Here is a 19409-nt window from a genome sequence, read left to right as displayed (position 1 = left end):
TGACCCTTCGCTATGACCCACCTTAAAAGCGTTTCTGATCCTGTCTTAGCACCTGTAGCTATCCGCCATTTCTCTGACAAGCGCTTGCTTTTTTCCAACAAGAGTCTATGAAAGTAAGGTGTGTTTAAGTTGTTTTAAGTGGAATTTTATATAAATTAATTTATATACAAATTTTTTAAAAAAGCACTAAGCTACTTGTAATAATGATACGAGGTACCCTGAGAGGATAGAAGCAGTGTTTTTAATTTTTTTAAATCTTTCAATAAATCTCGAGAGGAGCATGCTATGGTTTAAACTGTCAGCCCTCAATCCCAAATTAACATATATAACGTCAGCAAGGACACCAACATTTGCTCCAAGATAAATTAAAGCTAATAACTTAACATTCATTAATTTACATATTGATTCAGGTCTTAGTAAAAAAAAGTCGATAGTAAATAAAGAGTTCACAGCATCATAGTGAGTGTGTCATGAAATGTTATTAGTAGTTCTGTTCACTTACACTAATGTTATAAGGTGTGTAATCGCTATCAAATTATGCTTTTCTCTTTTCAAGTGGCTGATAATCTTTTGCCTCAATTCTGATGTACAGTCTCCAAAGTTTTGAATCAATTTACTGTGTAAATATAAATTTCTTTCACAAAAAATTTAAGATAATTATGCCCTGCAATGTCACTCTTCATTCCACCCCACATAAGGCAATGTCAATGCCAAAAAACACACCGTTCACAACAATCTCCCATTCATTCCTTTTTGGAAGGTCTGCAAAGCTTGTCAGTGATCAATGATAACCAAGGGGGATGGAGCTTAGCAAAAGGTAAATTAGTTTTGTTTAAACGAGATGGCTTTCATATGACATACAGAAACTGAAACACAAAGTATTAAGGATGCTATTGCAATACTGCTAGCTCTCAAAGATGCAAAATAGAAGCATACTACTACTGTACATGTTAGGATCCATCACCACTAGGAAGTGTGAATACAACAGCATCAGGTTAAGTCTGAGTTAAATCTGGCAGACTGCTGTCAGAGGGCTTGTATTTCAATGCTGTTCTTCTTCATAGCCTCAAAATTCACTGATCTGTTCTCTCAATTATGCATGTAAGAATTCCTTACAAACTGTTTGCGAGGTGTGTCAGGGTCTAATTGTGAAAGTGTGAATTAGGGAAGGTCATCCATTGGGCAAATCACTAGTTTCTGCGGCTACTAATGCAAACACTAATTTCAGCCATGTTGCGTTCAAATTCACATTAAGGCTTCTTATCTTGCAGAAAGTGACACTTTATTGACTGCCCATCAACCGCTTAGATACTGGAGATGTTTTTTCTCTCTCTTTCTCTCTGTACCTTTTCTCTTTCTGTCTCTCTTTATTTTGCTATTTTTTTATTTTTGGACCTCAGACTTACACGCTGCTTACACGCACCCATGATAAGGAAACAGTGTCCACGGTCGCTAACAAAAATACAGTACATGTACAATTATAATATAGAACAGTTCACTAACAGATGTGTAGTGATATAATTATATTTATGATGCTAAAGGTGACTAATTATGTTATTTTCGATTCATTCTGTTTTTGAGAAAAATCATCAGACAGTGACGATTTGCTTTTGACAAAATGTGATGTGCTGTTCGCGTCCGGTGTAGACAGGCTATCATTTAAATCCGTGAATAAACAGACATTTTTCTTTAAATAAAAAAACAAGATAATTTTAGATTCTGCACTATTTCTAGGTCATTAATTAAACTAGCACATTTTTAACATTGACCATGTTAACCTAATGAAAGGTCAGATATTTTTGCTAGTGGATTTGTACCCCACTTTATATTATTTAATTCTAAGAGTGTCTTTGGGCATATGGGTATGCTTGTGTGTGTTTATTGGGTGTAGTATACTTGCTGTAGCAGAGCCAGCACACTGCACATTTCTAATTGACCCTTGTGCAGTGTAATGACCCAGAGTGAAACTGACTCACAGATTTGCTGCTGGATTTTAAAGCGCTCCATTCAAGACTTGCAGAGAGCACTGCTTAATCTGTTCACAGCTGGAAAAAATGAAGTGTAAAGCCCTAATTCCTCCCCTAATTCTTCTCGCCTAATCCCTTGAAGAGGGGGAGCTCGTTTTGGACCTCTTTCCAGAATTTTGCTCGATGGCTGTAACTCCTCTTGCTGATTCAAACTCTCATCTGGCTTTCAGAGCACTCTACAAAAGCTGTCAGCCAGTGGGAAAAAAGTGCCCCAGGAGTACTCCACAAAATTAGACACCTTCACTCTGTGCCACTTTCGTCAGCGGATTGCTGTAATTACATGTGCAAATGGGTCATTGGCACAGTCTTCTGTGCTGTCAGGTGTGGATAGAAGAGGCAAACCATCAAAGAGGGTTTTTGATACTCTCTTTCCGGTGGGACTGGGTCACTCGAGGAGCCTTATTTGTGTAAAGCAAGTTTTAATGGCCCCACTGAAGCGAAGGCTCAGTTGTTGAGCACATGATTGCAGCATTGAGAGGCTGGTACTGTATTGATGGGACATGTTCACAGGTCAAATTGTAAAGCTGACAAATATGCCTTACATAAATTCTGAAAAAATTTACCGTAAGCATGGCTCAATAAATTCACATTTGAATGTATATTCAATTTTTTCAACAATGCATCATATACAATCCCATAAACAGAAATTATAGAGCCATTCCATAAATATTGAATTTATAACCAGATATAATTTTCATCAGGTTACTGAAAGATAAGACAATTCAGAGCAATAAATAAACAACCCACGTACACCTCAATGGTTGTGGAAGGAAGGAAAAAAAGATGATTTTATGAAAAAGTCAATAAAGACAATTCTTAAGCTCACACATAATTAGAAAATCTGGCATGCACAGTATCATTAGTGCAAGGAAACCAGTGGAAATCCAAGTATCCACTTACAGGCTGTCATCTTTCCACGGTCAGCATTATGCCTTCTACATTCTCTATTGATTCAGAGATTATGTGTGCCCTCTCACTCTGAGATTCACTTGACCTTTTTGTCACTCTTAGCATGTTCTTGTGATAAGGGATTTACAACTTTCTTTGGTTATTCCATTATGTTTGTTTGTTTTATCATAGCAACCTATTAAAACATTGCATTACAGTAACATGTTTGAAGGCAATGGAGTCCTTTGTGTTTTTTAATGTATCATGACATAACATGCAAAATAATTCACATTTTAGAATGTGACCTTATGGATCACATAGCCCTCTTTTATAAGATAATATTTTCATGTGATGCGATAAACCTCTTTGATTTCAAAAATGTTTGCCATGTTAATCTGAACTGCTTTTTCACTAGATTACCCAGGAGTCATGTTCCATTTATTCTTTGTGTACATAACCAAGAATACCACTCAAGAAAATCAATTGGAATTTATTTCCATCTCATGCTCATATATGATACAATAGCATTTATCTCAGTCAAGGAGTAGAGCACTTCTCATTTTGTGTAAACCGGGTAAAACAAAACAACTTACAATGTAGACATTTTCATCCAGTCTCTTGGTATTATTTTCACATTGCTCATGTGATCACAGTAGTTATACAGTTCCTCTGACCCAGACTGGAATACTACACACATTTTTGCTATTTTTTTTTGAAGGTCAGGTTCCATACACTGTGTAGGAGATGGGTGGCTTCCATTCATCATCTGTATGACAGGCAGTGTTGTGCCCTAAATCCCATACCCCTCTTTCTTTCTCCTTACTTTCTGCACAAGTAGGTTTGTCCCATTAAGGGACACTTTCTTGGACACTCACCATCTGTCTTGTGTGTTTTCATTTGAGGATCTGCTTTCCTTCGACCGTTAACTGCAAAACCAATTCCTGATTGTGCCTACATTTCTACAAAGAATGTAATGTGCAAACAAAAAAGTAAATCAGAGATTTATTATTGTTTTAAGTTCTGAATTGATTCAAAAGCACATAAAAAATTTCATTCATAACAATCAAAAACCTTAATGGACTTAATGGATGCTTTCGTTGAATTCTGTAAGAATTATCCATAAAACAAGAATAAAAACAAGCATTGTCCTGGAGGTTTTGTATAAATCTTAAATTAGATATTCATAAACTGGATGAGAAGCCCATGATCGATCATGTTTCTGGTAAGGGAAAATCAATTCCGAGAGGGACCATCTAACCAGAAGATGGAGATCATTGTGCCTGCCCCTCCTCTCCTGTATGTCTTTCATTTCCTGACCCAGGGGTCCAGCCATGGCCTCAAGCAGCTGGGTGGCAGGTTAATTGTCTCTGGTCATGATACTAAACAGGAGATACAGTATTTGGAGTAATGCTTGATCTATTATTGAATGCTTGTGAAGGTCAATGGAAGTCATTCTGTTATCAGGGCTACAAATTAAAGAATAGTTGAAGGATGAATAGTTTTTTTAAATAAAAATGTCATCATCATTTTCTCATGATGTTCAAAATGTAATTGACTTTCTGCCGAGGAACACAGAAAGGGGAACTGGAGATTTCAAGCTTTGAAAAGAATGCAAAAGCACTATAAATGTATCAAAGTTAGTCCATACGAAAGTAGTGAATCTTTCTTTTGTGCTGGATCTTTTCCATTTCTGACTGATTTGTTCACAGTTCAAAGTTCACAGTTCTCAAGTTCAAATGACTGACTCGATCTTAATGATCTTGTTTCATTTTTATTGATCCATTCACCCTTGTTGTAACTCCCTAGAATGGTATGAAAATGATTTGCTTTGGATTAGCAGTGGGACAGTTTTTAGTGAGCTTTCTTTGGCCTCAGTTGATGACATTGGCAATAACAGTTTGAGGAAGTTGATGGGTTTCTTGGTAAACAGCAACTGGCCATGTGTTAGCTGTTACTGATCATGGTGAAGATCAGTGGTCTTATGGTGGCAATCTTCAATCACAAAATATATATAATATACTGGATATGTTCTGCTTTTTCAATAACTTTTATAAGCATATTTAGAAAAATTAATGGAAAGTTTCATTGGAATATATTCAAAAGACTCTAAGTCTGGCAAAGATTGGGTCATCCTTGTCAAAAACATTAAGTCCCTGATAAGATCTGTGAATAAAGAATGTGGCTTTGCATTTGGCAAACTCTTCCTCACCCTTTCTATTTGTTCTTTCTGATTAAGGGTACATTGTATGCTCAAAGCTTGGATTCATAGGTGTTGGATCCACACGTGTACAAAAATCTTTTATCTGAATTTTTAATGAAAATGGAAACATGTAATAATAAAAAAAGAGAATGAAAGGGACAAAATTTTGCAAAACAATGACTGAAACACCTTTGAATTAAAGGTTTCTCTGTTTGTGTAAAGGAAATTCTTACAAAAAGTATATTTCTTTCTTTTTTATTTTATCTGCCTGTCTTTCTTTCTCCAGCTCTCAGTCTTTGTGGTCTAAGTTTTAAAAATAGCACCTCATAATGTAGGGTCAGGATTTGAAGGAGGAACGAGGATCCTCAGAGGAGGAGACGTAATTTAAATTCCATGGCGTGCGGGATTGCTTTTTCCTGTCCACTGATGAGGGCAGATATGTGATAGTGAGGGGCTTTAAGCTGCGGCTCCTGGGAAGCCTCTATCGCCAAGGAGCAGCAGCGGCAAATCAGAAATCATCATGATGAAATGAGGGGCTAGGCTGAGGAAAGATCATTGGGGGATTTTAACTTCTCATGAGAGCCAGAACCTGAGACGAAGAGAGAATGAGAATGATGTCTGTCCTCTGGCTCTCCATCTATTTATGAAAGTGTGTGAGAGACAGAGAGAATTGGGTATAATTGCCTGCCCATCTTGCCCAGAGTAATGTTTGTAAAACCCTTGATAGCTTATGCTGTCTTGTCTGGTGTTTGTGTATCCAAGCAGGGAACGAGGGTTCTGCAGAGAATGGACAAAAGGAGACGTCCACCTGTGACATTTGCCAGTTTGGGGCGGAGTGTGATGTGGATGCGGAAGATGTCTGGTAAGAAACCTGCAAAATTGATTGCTATATTTTAGGGAGCTAATATCACTAAAAGGAATAACACAATCCGAACAGGTGCAAAACATAACAACAAAATAAATAACATGTATGTTTTTGTCCAAACCAGCTGCTACCACAGCAAGCGATGAGTGATTGGACATTTTGTTGATCGCTTCAACATCAAATGCATTACTGAGTTATAAGCATTTCTCCAATGGCTTAGTTAATTTGATTGATCTTTCTGTTCAGTAACAAGTAGAGATTGCCATATGATAATCTAGCGATATCGGAGATATCAATTAAAGAGTGAATTTCAGAAGAGGACAATTATGACTTTACTAATGAATGACTGCCTAGCTCCAACACTGAGAACTAATTTATATTCACAAAGAAATTAGCAGAAATCCCTGCTACACAAAATTAATGGATGCATATCGCTCTGTCCCTAGAGCAGCTATGGGACACTCTAATCAATGTCTGGTTTATCTTCTTCTGACCTACAGGCAGAAACTGAAATCATCTAAGCCTGTAGTGAAAACTGTATAGTCTATTCTCAAGACTAAACCAAACTCCCTGTTCCCACCTCTATCTGTCAGTGGATCACCTGCTTTCTGACGAACAGGCAGCAGCTAGTGAGACTGGGGAAATTCAGTTCCAGCACCTTGGCAATAAAGCTAATTCTGATTCTGAGTGTTTAATAACACTTTGATCTTTTAACAAAATATATATTTTTATTAACAGATATTAGCAGTTAGTTCCTGTCCTCTAAGCCATTTAAAGAGTACTGATATGTAGTTCAGCATCCCCAGGATTGTTAACAGAGTAAAAATAGACAAAATATCTGGCTATGTTGTGTCTACATTGTAATTTTCTCAATATTTACTTGCCGCTTCTAGAAAAGTTGTGTAAAAGCAATATAACAGTTGAAATTGTACTAATTTATGTCTAAATCACATGATCGTTTGATTAGACTGCTTAATCACATGACAAGTTAAAACTCTTTTATTCAAGCCTTTCCTCTCAAGGAATGTAAACTTAAAAAATAAATTATGATTCACATTACCACATGGGTGGTCTTATATTTAAGAACCACCCATTGTTGTTGTCTTGGGAGTCAGTGAAATGCTCAAACTGCCAACAGGAGTGAAGGAGACTACCCTTTAATCTTAATAGAAGAAGGCCTCTCTCTTTCTCTCTCTGAAGGGAATTACATGTCAGCATTGGCAAAGAAAGCATGTAGATTCACTAAAGATTCAGCAAGCACTAGCTGTAGAGCTGAGGTGTTTGGAGGCAACAAAATGAAACAGTCTGGCCCTCTCCCTCCTCTGAGATATCTGGCCGATTTGAGGCATTTATGGCTGAGTCGTAGGGATGGTCCCAAGGCAGGCCCTCGCTCTGATACACTTGACTTCGGATGACTCACTCACCTCGCTGTTCCTCTCCCCCAAACACTCTCACTGCCTTTTTGTCTCTCTCTCTCACACACACACAATCCTTCTGTCTTCCTGCATCATTTGAAAGGATTACTGACAAAATAAGATGAAAGATTATAGATAAAATCAATGCTATAAGCTGCATTAATAACATTTCTGTGTGTGTTTGTGCACTGATTTTGTGTAGTGACAAGCATTCAACACTGACTTTGTGGCTAAGTGTGGTTAGAGAGATTGAAGTACACTGTAAAAAGTGGTAACCTGCAATATTTACCTTGAGGAGCTATTTCTACCTGATCTAACCCTTCAAATTAATTTTGTTGGTGTATTATAATGTATTTAGGTTGATTTAGTAATGTTACATTATATTTTTACTAGAATCCAGCTCATTCGTTTACCTCATGAAGAAAATATTTTGTGTTAAAAAAAAATTATTGTTTGCAAGTACAGTATTCAAGTCATTGCCAAAAGTATTGCAGTGACATACATTTTGTGTTTTGCAAATTGTTCTCCTTATGTTGTTGTGTTGGTTAACATTGTTTCTAGATTATTCTGTAGAGTGATCAGATGCATTTTAAAATAATTGCAAAAATCTTCATTGGACATATAAATTAACTTAATCACAAAACCCAAATTTCACAGTTTTTTGGTCCTGGCACAAAATGACCAGCCAACATCATTTCAGTAATCATTCAGAGTGGGCTCTCTCACAATTCTGCCCCAAAACACTGCCATGAATAAAGAATGGTATCAAAACGTCCTGCAAGAGCAACTTCTCCCAACGATCCAGGAGCAATTTGGTGATGATCCAGGCATTTTCCAGCATGATGGAGCAATGATCTTCTGGCTCGAAGATCATTGCATTGAAATTTTGTATCCGTGGCCAGGCAACTCCCCAGATCTTAATCCCATAGAGAACCTGTGGTCAGTCCTTAATAGGCGAGTAGACAAACAGAAGCCCAAAAATTGTGATCAATTCCAAGCACTAGTATATCAAGAATGGATCGCCATCAGTCAGGATTTGTCCCAGAAGCTGATATCCAGCATGCCAGTGCGAATTGCAGAGATTATGAAGAACAAGGGTCAACACTGTAAATATTGACTCTTTGCATATATAGAGTGTTTTTGCCAATAAAAGCCTTTAAAACGTATTAAACACTTTTCATTGTTTTCCAGTATACATAGAAACATGTGAAAAAAGAATCTACAAATACTGAAGCAGCAAACTTTGCAAAGCGAAATTGATGTCACTGTGAATACTTTTGGACACGGCTGTACACTATATGCTGTATATGCAGTATAGAAGTGTCTTATGGGGTCTACTCAGATTCACTCCGACAAGTATCTAACAGAATTCTGCGATTTTGTCACAAAATTACAGAGAACACCAAACAATGCATATAAACCTGAATTGGCTGATTTCCATTGATTATTAATATTCAAAAATTATGTTTGGATGCACTTAAATGTGAAGTTATATTTTCTGTTGTCACAAAACAGAATTGAAAAAATAATGACAAGTACTGAACACTCCCCTCATCTGCCATTGGTTGAACAAACATAAAGTCCCACCACAGATGTTTTTATAGTGCCACAGAGCCAAATTATTTAGACTTTGCAGGGAAATAAACTTACAAAAGGATTGCTTATGGGCATATTATGGTAGGCTGGGACAGGAGCAAGTATTGTAATCAAAATAGTACACAGCCCACTTTAAAATCAAGTCCCACAGATTTACTACATTTTAAAGTGTTGCAAACACAAGAATAAGCCATGAAAAGGGTCCTCTCAGACCGCTGGTTCCGAGACTCACTATTCCAGTGTAACAAAGTTTGTGACGGGGTACAGGCAGGAGGCAGGAGATGGCGAAATCCAACTCAAAAGGTAATTTTATTTTGATACTTTTCAGTATTTAGCACACACTTTATTTTTTCTTTTCAGCAGAACTCGTTTCTGGTTCACACACATGCTGGAAGCTCAACTCTCTCTGCTTTCGCTGTGTCTGGCTCTCTCTTAAAACCTGTCTCCGCCCTCACTGCAATGGCAAACAGCTGTTAGAGACAATAATTGTCAAGTGATGATCCTTACTGTTCTCATCTCCTGATCTCGCTCTCCTTTAACAAGCCGGTGCTGAACTACGCCCACACTACCACAGAGCCCCACTGCCCAACTCAGGCCAGGGAGCAATCAGGCCTACCAAGTAATCCCCCCACCTGCGCCCCCGGCATGTGGACCACCTCGAGCATAAAAGGCTGAAGAGCCAGATACCAACAGATGATGCACGTGTCTCTGGCTGATGTACAACACTGGGCACCCCCTAGTTAGTTTTTGCTGTTTGAAGGTCCCTCCACCAAATTTTCTCTCACAACGTCTAAGACATCGTGAGGGTTAAGCCCATACAATAATTTAAATGGGAAGAGCCATATGGAGGCTTCCGAGACCTCTCGAACTGCGAATAACGGGTTCAAGCCACTTATCTCAGTTCCAAGCATCATCGTGCACAAACTGAATGTTATTCAGGGTTTGATTAAACCGTTCGGCCAAGCATCCATTTGGGGGTGGTACACGCTTGTCCTAATTGATTTAATGTCCAATCATTCGTACAGCTCGTGTAGTGTACGTGACATGAAAGTAGTGCCTTGATCATTATACATTTCTTTCAGAATCCCCACTCGGAAGATAATTCCTAAGAGTGCCCCCACAAAACTACGTGCTGAAATGTTGCGTATTGCTTCCAGATATCGCATTGCATAGTCCACCAGAACCAACACAATGTGATGCCCGCATGCCGTACGCTCTAATGGCCTGAGTTCTATACCAATTCTTTCGAAGGGGATCTCGTTGAAAGGAAGCAAGTGCTAAGGTACTTTTGTGGTGGCCAGCAGATTCACCAGCTTACATTTACGTCATGCCCCACACCATCTGCGAACATTCCCATGAATGCTCGGTCAATATAAATGGGCATTAGACGGTTCAGTGTATTTTCCTGCTCTAAGTGACCCACTATCAGATTATAATGGGCTGTCTGGAATAACATTTCCTGATGGCTCTTCAGTATCAATGACTGGGTTGTATCTTCTTTTGTCTGAGCATCCTGTGCCACTCGATACAACCATTCATTTATAATAGAAAAGTACAAATATGCGACAGCAATTTCTGGCTGAAGGCGTTAACAATAAATTACTCTCACTTGGTCAAAGAGTCTTGTCTCGCATCTGATTCAGAGGGAAATCCTTAGCGGGGAATCCTCTAAGGGCTGGGGATACCGAGACTTCCTTCTCACTTACGTCATCCTGACGTGGAGCTGGCATAGACAGGACCCATCTGCACAAATTTCTCTAAATAATGTAGAAAACGCTGGCCAATTCGAGCCCAAAATTTGTGGGTGTGTGAGGTGTGAAATAACTGCAGCCTCGACACTATTCTTTTGTCCCCCAAAATTGAATCTTCACAATCACTACAGGATAATCATGGATATCCACATGCACGCATCTTACCTTCACCTTTTGACTAGCACCCAAAGGCTCGTCTTGAACCAGGCATTGATGGATGGAGATTTGGCTGCAACCCGAATCCACCAAGGCCTGATATGTATCCCCCTTTATACTCACAGGTATGCGATATGTCCCAGCTCGATCGGGGGCAGCATGCGACGCATCAGGGACATGAACCAATGTCCCCACCTCCATCACCATGCATTGGTCCTGGAAACTCAGACGTCACGTTGCTCAGCCAGCAACCACCTCAGGCAAGCGTCCTGGAAATGCTGGGCGAAGGCAAACGGGTGGCCGTGCTCACCAATTGTCAGTGAGCAGAAGCATTGGTGCTACTGCTGGGTGTCCAGCCAACCCGTTGCAGGATGGCTTTCCTTATGTCGGCGTACACCAGGAGGTTCTCCATTGGTAACTGCTGCACTGCAAGTTGGGATTCCCCGGACAACAGTGGTACAAACCGGACCGCCCACTGGGTGCTCAGCCATCCGAAGGCCCCCGCCGCCCACACGAAGAGCTCCAGGATCGCCTCCGGATAATCTTGGGGGCCCATCTTGACTAGCGGAACATCGGGCAGGATGGTCGTGGAATCCAGGGTTGTAGCGGCAGCACCCTCCTGGTGCAACCAGCTCCGGTGCACCTGCTGGTCCTTCGTTAAGGCCTGGAGGAGTGCAATTAACTGCTGCTCCTGTTCTGTGCGCAGCTCCAGGAGGGTCTGATGTTGTGTCTAGTGGATGCTGGCGAGAGTCTTGAAAATGTTCTCCAGAGGTGAGGCATCCATGGCGGCATTCTTCCTCCTTTAATTCACAGGTTTCAGCACCAGTGTATCAAAGTTTGTGATGGGGTGCAGGGCAAAATCCAACCCAAAAGGTGATTTTATTTTTATACTTTTTACACTCAACCACGCCCACACCACCACAATCAGTTAACACTACTAACACTAACTAGTCTCAGACTGACAGTGCAAACTCAAACATCAGAATCAATCAGATCATTAAACAATCTAAAAGCATCTGCTTGGAACACTGAGATAAAACCATGAAATGAAAATGCAAAGTCAATTTTATGGGAACTCTAAAGACAACTATGAATTGGAAGAATATCTCAACACTGTCAAGAGCAGAGTACATAGCAGAGACAGGTTCTCTCCACATACTGGCTTAGTATAGCCTGAAAGAAAGATAGACAAAGAGAGAGAGGGGCTAAAATGTGTGAGTAAAGTGCAACTGGACAGACAGAAAACCCACAGGCCATGCAAGCAAAGTTTAGATAACAGGGAAACCACATGGCTCTTACAAATCAATAAGACATATCCCCTCACTCAACAAGATAAACACACACTTACACACGCGCACACACACACACACACACACACACACATATAAAGTCTACCATCCAAATAACCTGGAAATATTAGCCTTTCAGTTTGACTCACTCCCAAAGCAATTATTGCTTGATTTGCTATTGGAAATCTTTGACACGTGTGTGTGTGTGTGTGTGTGTGTGTGTGTGCGTGCGTGCGTGAGTGCGTGCGTGTGTGCGTGCGTGTGGGCATGTTTATGTGGTTTACAAGGACCATTTTTTAGGTTACAAACTGGTAATTACAAGGATAAATGTGGTTTATGAGGACATTTCTAGTGTCCCCATAATTTAAATAGCTTAAAAAACATATTAAAAGATGTTTTATTGAAATTGTAAAGATGCAGATAGTTTTTTGTGAGGGTTAGGTTTAGGGGTTATGATAGATTTAGGGGATAGAATATATAGTTTGTATAGTATAAAAATCATTATGTCTATGGAAAGTCCTCATAATGATAGGTAGACCAACATTAGGTTACAAACTGATAATTATAAGGGTATTATGCTATAAATGTGGCTTATGAGGACATTTCTAGTGCCCCTATAATTCAAATCATTTAAAAAAATACTAAACAATGTTTTTTTGAAAATGCAGAAAGTTTTTTGTGAGGGTTAGGTTTATGGGTAGGGTTAGGGTATAAATACTATAGTTCATACAGTATAAAATCATTATGCCTATGGAGAGTCCTCATAAGGATAGCCGCACCAACGCGTGCGCGCACGCGCGTGTGTGTGTGTGTGTGTTGTTGTTGTTGACGCAATGCAGTTGTGGTGTGCATGTGTCTAGAGAATGTGAGAGGCGCCATTAAATATTCATGCTCTAAAAACACATTAGCCTTTATGACCACTACAGACGGTCATACTAGGGAGCAAATGGGTGTGTGCATCATTGGTGTCTCTTGGAAATAGCACAATAAATAAAAGCTCAATATCGTTATGTCTGTTTTTTAGTTTTTATCTTACATCCAATGTTTCTGAGGATTAGTCTAAATTACTCTGCATTACAATCCTCAATTAGCAACAGCAAACAATCAAAGCTGCCAGTGAATTAACTCTATGCCAGAGTTCAATTAAATCATCGTCTCTGTTTATAATAGTTGTTTTTCTCTCATTTGTAGTCAGTGCATAGTACGCCAGTAGTGCCAGTCTCAAAGAATACAAAATAGCTCTTCACTTCACTAAAGCTCTTTGGCAGGGTGGAAATATTAAAAAGTAAAGTTGAAGAAAGAAAAACACACACACACGTGCACACACACAAATAATGACAGATTTATAATTATACTGCCGTCTGTTTGCTGCTGCCCAGCGAGAAGTGACTGGGGAATGGCAGTTTAATTGTCAGTTCTGCTCAACATGTTCCTGAAGTGTCACACAGACACACACACAAACACACTAGCGAGAGAGAATACAACACAAACACCTGAATATGAAGATACCGTACAGATCATAAATTCAACTGAACTCCTCATAGATATACTAACATGCAAAATGCACTCACTGAAACACAAAATTATGCACATGGAATCTAGATGAAAAATGTTCACACCATTATGAGCTATAGACTCTTGGTCAGAAATGTAAGGACCAGTTCACAAAATTTGTTTTCTATCATAGTGGGGACTTTCCTTTCACTTTTTTGTTTTTATAGTGGATAATGATATTTTCTGTCCCCTAAAACTACCCCTAGCCCTCACAGAAAAAGTTTACATTATACACTGGCAGCCAAAAGTTTGGAATAATGTACAGATTTTGCTATTTTGGTAGTAAATTCGTACTTTAATTCACCAAAGTAGCATTTAGCTGATCACAAACTATAGTCAGGACATTACTGATGTAAAAGCAGAATCACCACTATTTGAAAAAAGTCATTTTTGATCATATACAGACAGGTCCCATTTCCAGCAGCTATTACTCCAACACTCCTTGAGTAATCATGCTAAATTGCTAATTTGGTACTAGAAAATCACTTGCCATTATATCAAACACTGCTGAAAACTATTTTGTTCATTAACTGATGCTTAACATTGTCTTTGTTCTTGTTTTTGAGTTGCCAATGTATGTAAAAGACTGGCATGTCTTACGGTCAATATTTGGTCAAATATGACAAAAAAGAAACAGCTTTCTCTAGAAACTCGTCAGTCAATAATTTTTTTGAGGAATGATGGCTATACAATGCTTGAAAAAACTGAAGATTTCATACAAAGATGTACACTAAAGTCTTCAAAGACAAAGGACAATTGGCTCTAACAAGGACAGAAAGAGATGTGGATGGCCATATAACTAAACAAGAGGATAAGTACATCAGCGTCTCTAGTTTGAGAAATAGACGCCTCACATATCCTCAGCTGACAGCTTCATTGAATTCTACCCGCTCAACACCAGTTTCATGTACAAAAGTAAAGAGAAGACTCGCGGGTGCAGGCCTTACGGGAAGAAATGCAAAGAAAAAGCCACTTTTGAAACAGAAAAGGTTAGAGTGGGCAAAGAAACACAGTTATTGGACAACAGGTAATATTAATGAGTGTTATAGATCTTAACCCCATTGAACTTCTGTGGGATCAGCTAGACTGTAAGGTACGTGAGTGCCCGACAAGACAGCAATATCTATGGCAAGTGCTACATGAATCATGTTGTGAAATGTCACCTGAGTATCTGGATAAACTGACAGCTAGAATGCCATGGATCTGTAAAGCTGTCATTGTTGCACATGGAGGAATTGTTTTTTTTACATTTTAATAGTAATTTGTCATGTTATTAATGTCCTGACTATATTTTGCGATCAGTTGAATGCCACTTTGATGAATAAAGTACAAATTTCTTTCCATAAGAGCAAAACTGTACATTATCGTACATTATTCCAAATGTTTGGCTGCCTGTGTGTGTGTGATATATATATATATATAAAACAGTTGAAGTGAGAAGTTGTAAGGTGTATGTAAACCTCTGACTTCAACAACGACCAATCAACAAATAGAATTTCAAATTGAGACACTAAAGCCATAAAATTCCAACGTTTTAAGAAAGGAAACATCAGTAAACTAATTCAGTATTTCTGCCCCGTTTTGTGCCCGGCCCACAGGGAAAAGTCCCAGTTCTCCCTATGGCCAGTCTGCCCCTGCCTACAATTATTTCGATTTGTCATGAGACTGGGTTGGTTTTACAATCCACTTGTTCCCACAATTTAGGAAAAACATCACCCACACACACAAACAAATGCATACCATACTTTCAATGTGTCTTTGTCTCAGCCTTTCATCTGTGCACACACAATAAAATATTACCATTCATTACCATCACTAATGAAGGTATGTGAATAAGAGCAGCCATTAAAATGAGCGAAAGAACATCAAAGCGGTGGAGCTTGTAATCTGCCGTTTGAAACAGAGCATTGTATTATTCTCCACTGATGTGTTCTCAGAGCCTTCATTGCTAAGCCAGTCCTCTGTGCTAGTCATTAAGTCACTGAGATGATAGACTCATGAATATACTATAGATTGAAAATCACTGCTACATCCAGTTCAATCCTGCTCAGATTCATTTCAAAGCTCTTCCTTCCAGCTTCATACTGATCTAAGAAGAAATAAATGAAAACAGGCTATACTTATTATATTTTCAATCTCGACAAACTTATCAGCATTTATAAGGTATACACAAGGACAGATTATGGTCTTACTAGGCCCTAGGGCACCAGCATCATTCAAGGCCACTTCTTGTTGCAAAATGCAAGATGTTATGTCCAAATAACATGGAATAAACACTTTACAAAAAGTTTGGATTTGTTAACATTAGTAAATGCATTATGTAATATGAACCAACAAGGAATAATATATTTTTATAGCATTTAATAATCTTGGTTAATGTCAATTTATGAAAATACAACTGTTAATTGTTAGTTATTGTTAGTTTACAATGCATTAACTAATTTTAACATACTGTACTCCACATACCAAAACACCATTTACATTACAAATGCATTACTATATGCTGAAATGAACCAATATTAAAGGTGCACTCAGTAATATATATTATATAATCATGACCACTACATGAGATGAGAACTCCAGTCATATCAGTAACCTTATTAAAACTGTTTTATTTTACATGGGGCAGGGCATGCCCTCATGTGGGCTGCCATTTTAGAATAACATGACCAGCTGAATACTACTCACTCAATCTCAGTAACCATCTTGTTATTGGACACTTTCACTCTTGGATTAAAGTAATCATGGCTGATTGTGAATAGTTAATTTCTACAATGGCATTTGTAAATCAAAACTACTGATTTTGAATGATGCTGCATCCACACCACATGGTGTCACTGTAAGTCCAAGATGACATGAAAAAAAAGTTACTGAGTGAACCTTTAACAAGTGTTGAAAAAGTGTTGTTCATTGTTAGTCCATTGTAACAAATGTTAATGAATACAACCTCATAGTAAAGTGTTACAATAAAAATGTTTTCACAAAAATGAGAAATAATGTAAAATCACATTTGCTTGAACTAAAGTCACAAATACAATAAATACATTTGGTATTGCAAGAAAGAAAACGTACTGTGCGTATACTTTGCAAAAGAGAAAAGAAATCTACCATGACTAGCAGTAAGGTTTTCAGGGATTATTAGTGCTAAAAGAAGATGCCAGGAACAGATAATGTTTCTCATTTAGTCATTTATTGTCTATACATGCCGATTTTACTTCTTTAGTGAATTGTTTCTCGGTTTCTCTCTGCTTGAGACCCCTGTTAGCCAAAGGCTCTGGAGCACTGGCCCACTGGCGCCAGTCCATATTCCATCCTTGGGTAGACACATCATAAAAACACTGTTGATGTTGGTGTTAATCTGTTTCTAATGGTAATTCATCCAGCCCCAAGCCAAGTGGGCAATTATAAACATCAGTTAATGTTTATGTGAAGTTGTTGTTCTCGCTGATGCAGACTTTCTATAAAGAGGCATTTATTTTTGCCATTGTAATCTGTGAGTGTGTTTCAGTGCTCTAGTCTCACAGGACACCTGTGAAAATGCTGATCTTAACACACTCATACGTGATGGAGAGGTTTACATTCAAACTATAATGTTTACTCTTTGCAGAACTGGTTTTTACAAAAGCAATTTTCTTGTAGACATAAAAAGAAGTGTTTGGATGATTGATTGTGTCTACCAGCAACACTGGAATGGACTTAATGTCTAAAACTGTCCGTTTCTCGCGGCTCTGCTGTGAGTGGGACAAACTTGCAAAGTTACATTTACTGTGCACTGTATGTTTACTTTTACTGTTATGTATTTCTTTTTTGTTTTTATTTTCACATTTTCATGGCTGCATACCACAAAAAAAAAAAATTCTGAGCCGTGATGTAGTGGTTAGCACACATGCCCCTAAAGATTGAGCCTCAATGCTTAGTGCTCCTTAGTTGGCAATGCAACTTCAAATCTGGCTTGAAACATTTCCCAATCCTGTTCCTCTTCTCTCCTACTCATCTGTCCTTGCACTCTTTCTGGTATCATAGCAATAAAAAGTGCCAGAAGGCCCAAAAAGTTCCTTTATTTTTCTTTAAAAAATAGATCATGAAAAAGGATATTAATGTAATATTAACCCTTTTGCATCAGTATCAAAGGTCAAAAAATCAGAGTTACCTCAAGAAATCAATCTGTGTCCCCAGTTCTAAAGTTTAAAGTGTTATGCTTAGCATACAGCTTGATCAAACAGCACATTGCTTCTCTAATAATCTTTTTTCACGGTTTTGATAGTCACTAATTGTGACATTTTTCTGCACAGGTGTGTCTGTAACATTGACTGCTCCCACATCAGTTTTAATCCAGTGTGCGCATCAGATGGCCGTTCTTATGACAACCCCTGCCAGGTGAAAGAAGCGTCATGTCAGAGGCAGGAGCGAATCGAGGTCAAGTTCCTGGGTCACTGTCAGGGTGAGATGACCAAATGTGTTTGCTTGTTCTGTAGAATTATTCATGCTTGCTTTAGATACTTATTTTCTACATATTTTTAAATGATGTCTTCTACTAAAACAGGCATTAGAGAACCGGAAAGAGATGATGTTAAATACATGTAAATTATAAATGACATGTATAGTTACATAATCATGTTCATTCAAGCTCGGATGATCAATACTTTCTGGTATATAGCAATTTCCCTAATAACATCTTATAAAATAACAATGTTCAAATGGAAAAAAAAAAAAAAAGTGTATTATGTAATCAGCTGACTTGCTGAAGGAGATCTGTTGGTCTTTTTAACTCTTGAATTTTATCTATCCTGTAGGCGACATGATTACAGGCACTAAAGCAGGAGATGGACAATATGCTAGGACAGACTACACAGGTGAGTGTGTGGGTTTATCTGTATGATTTTAACTGTCTATCTTATGGTTCTTAAGATACCCTTGACATTTTTTGGCCCACTTATCTGTTTGTTTTGTGTGTCCGTGTTTGAATTGTAGAGGAGAAGCCTGAAGTTTCAGAGGTGGCACGAGGTCTTTACATCCCTTGTCCTGACCACTATAAGAATTATTGTGTTCATGGAGACTGTGAATATCCTAACATGCTCTCAACACCGTCATGCAGGTATACACACTCACACACACACACACACACACCATATTATCAGTGGCATACCGCAAATCTTGGGGGCCCCATGAGCCATGAGACGGGGCATCACCCACAAGTAGTTATGTCTCGCATGAGCATTGGTATGGTGTAGTATGGAGCGTTTGTATCTGTGATGAAGACAGTGATGCTATTGTGGACAATTTAGCCCTCTCTTTAATATTTTTCAGTTTACTTTGCCTGTTCTTTGCTCAAATATCGTCTGTTCATGCTTTTAGGTTTCTTTCATTTAAAATGTGTAAATCTTGTGTGTTACAGTAGGTTTACAGCATGTCAGCACTGGAGATTAACATTTTCAACCACTCAGAAAACATTTGACCATGTCATAATTGCGAGGGATTTTGCAATCCTTGAATGGGCCTTCTCTGTGCGGCATTAAAACGTCTGTAAAAACATACAGGATATTTGCCACTACGATGGTGCTTCTATGTTCAAAAATCACTCCAGGTGTTACCAGGTGGCAGCCAGAGCATTTCAGGGGAGGCGTGGAGAATGATGAAAGATTCCCCTAGGATCAATCCATAAATAAAT

General features: G+C 38.6%; 1 protein-coding gene across 2 annotated transcripts in view; it reads left to right on the top strand.

The window, feature by feature from the left end:
• LOC127659137 (tomoregulin-2-like) overlaps positions 1-19409 on the top strand; it is a 98607-nt gene that overhangs the window by 74635 nt on the left and 4563 nt on the right. The window contains exons 5-8 of one of the 2 annotated variants that reach the window (XM_052148806.1): positions 5881-5977; positions 18034-18182; positions 18535-18594; positions 18713-18836. In XM_052148806.1, coding sequence (XP_052004766.1) covers positions 5881-5977; positions 18034-18182; positions 18535-18594; positions 18713-18836 — 430 coding nt within the window. Of the gene's footprint in view, positions 1-5877; positions 5978-18033; positions 18183-18534; positions 18595-18712; positions 18837-19409 lie in introns of both variants that reach the window. The other variant, XM_052148805.1, reaches the window with a different exon arrangement.

Source organism: Xyrauchen texanus, chromosome 18 (assembly GCF_025860055.1).
Source record: "Xyrauchen texanus isolate HMW12.3.18 chromosome 18, RBS_HiC_50CHRs, whole genome shotgun sequence".
Taxonomy (NCBI): domain Eukaryota; kingdom Metazoa; phylum Chordata; class Actinopteri; order Cypriniformes; family Catostomidae; genus Xyrauchen; species Xyrauchen texanus.
This window is presented reverse-complemented; position numbering and strand designations above follow the sequence as displayed.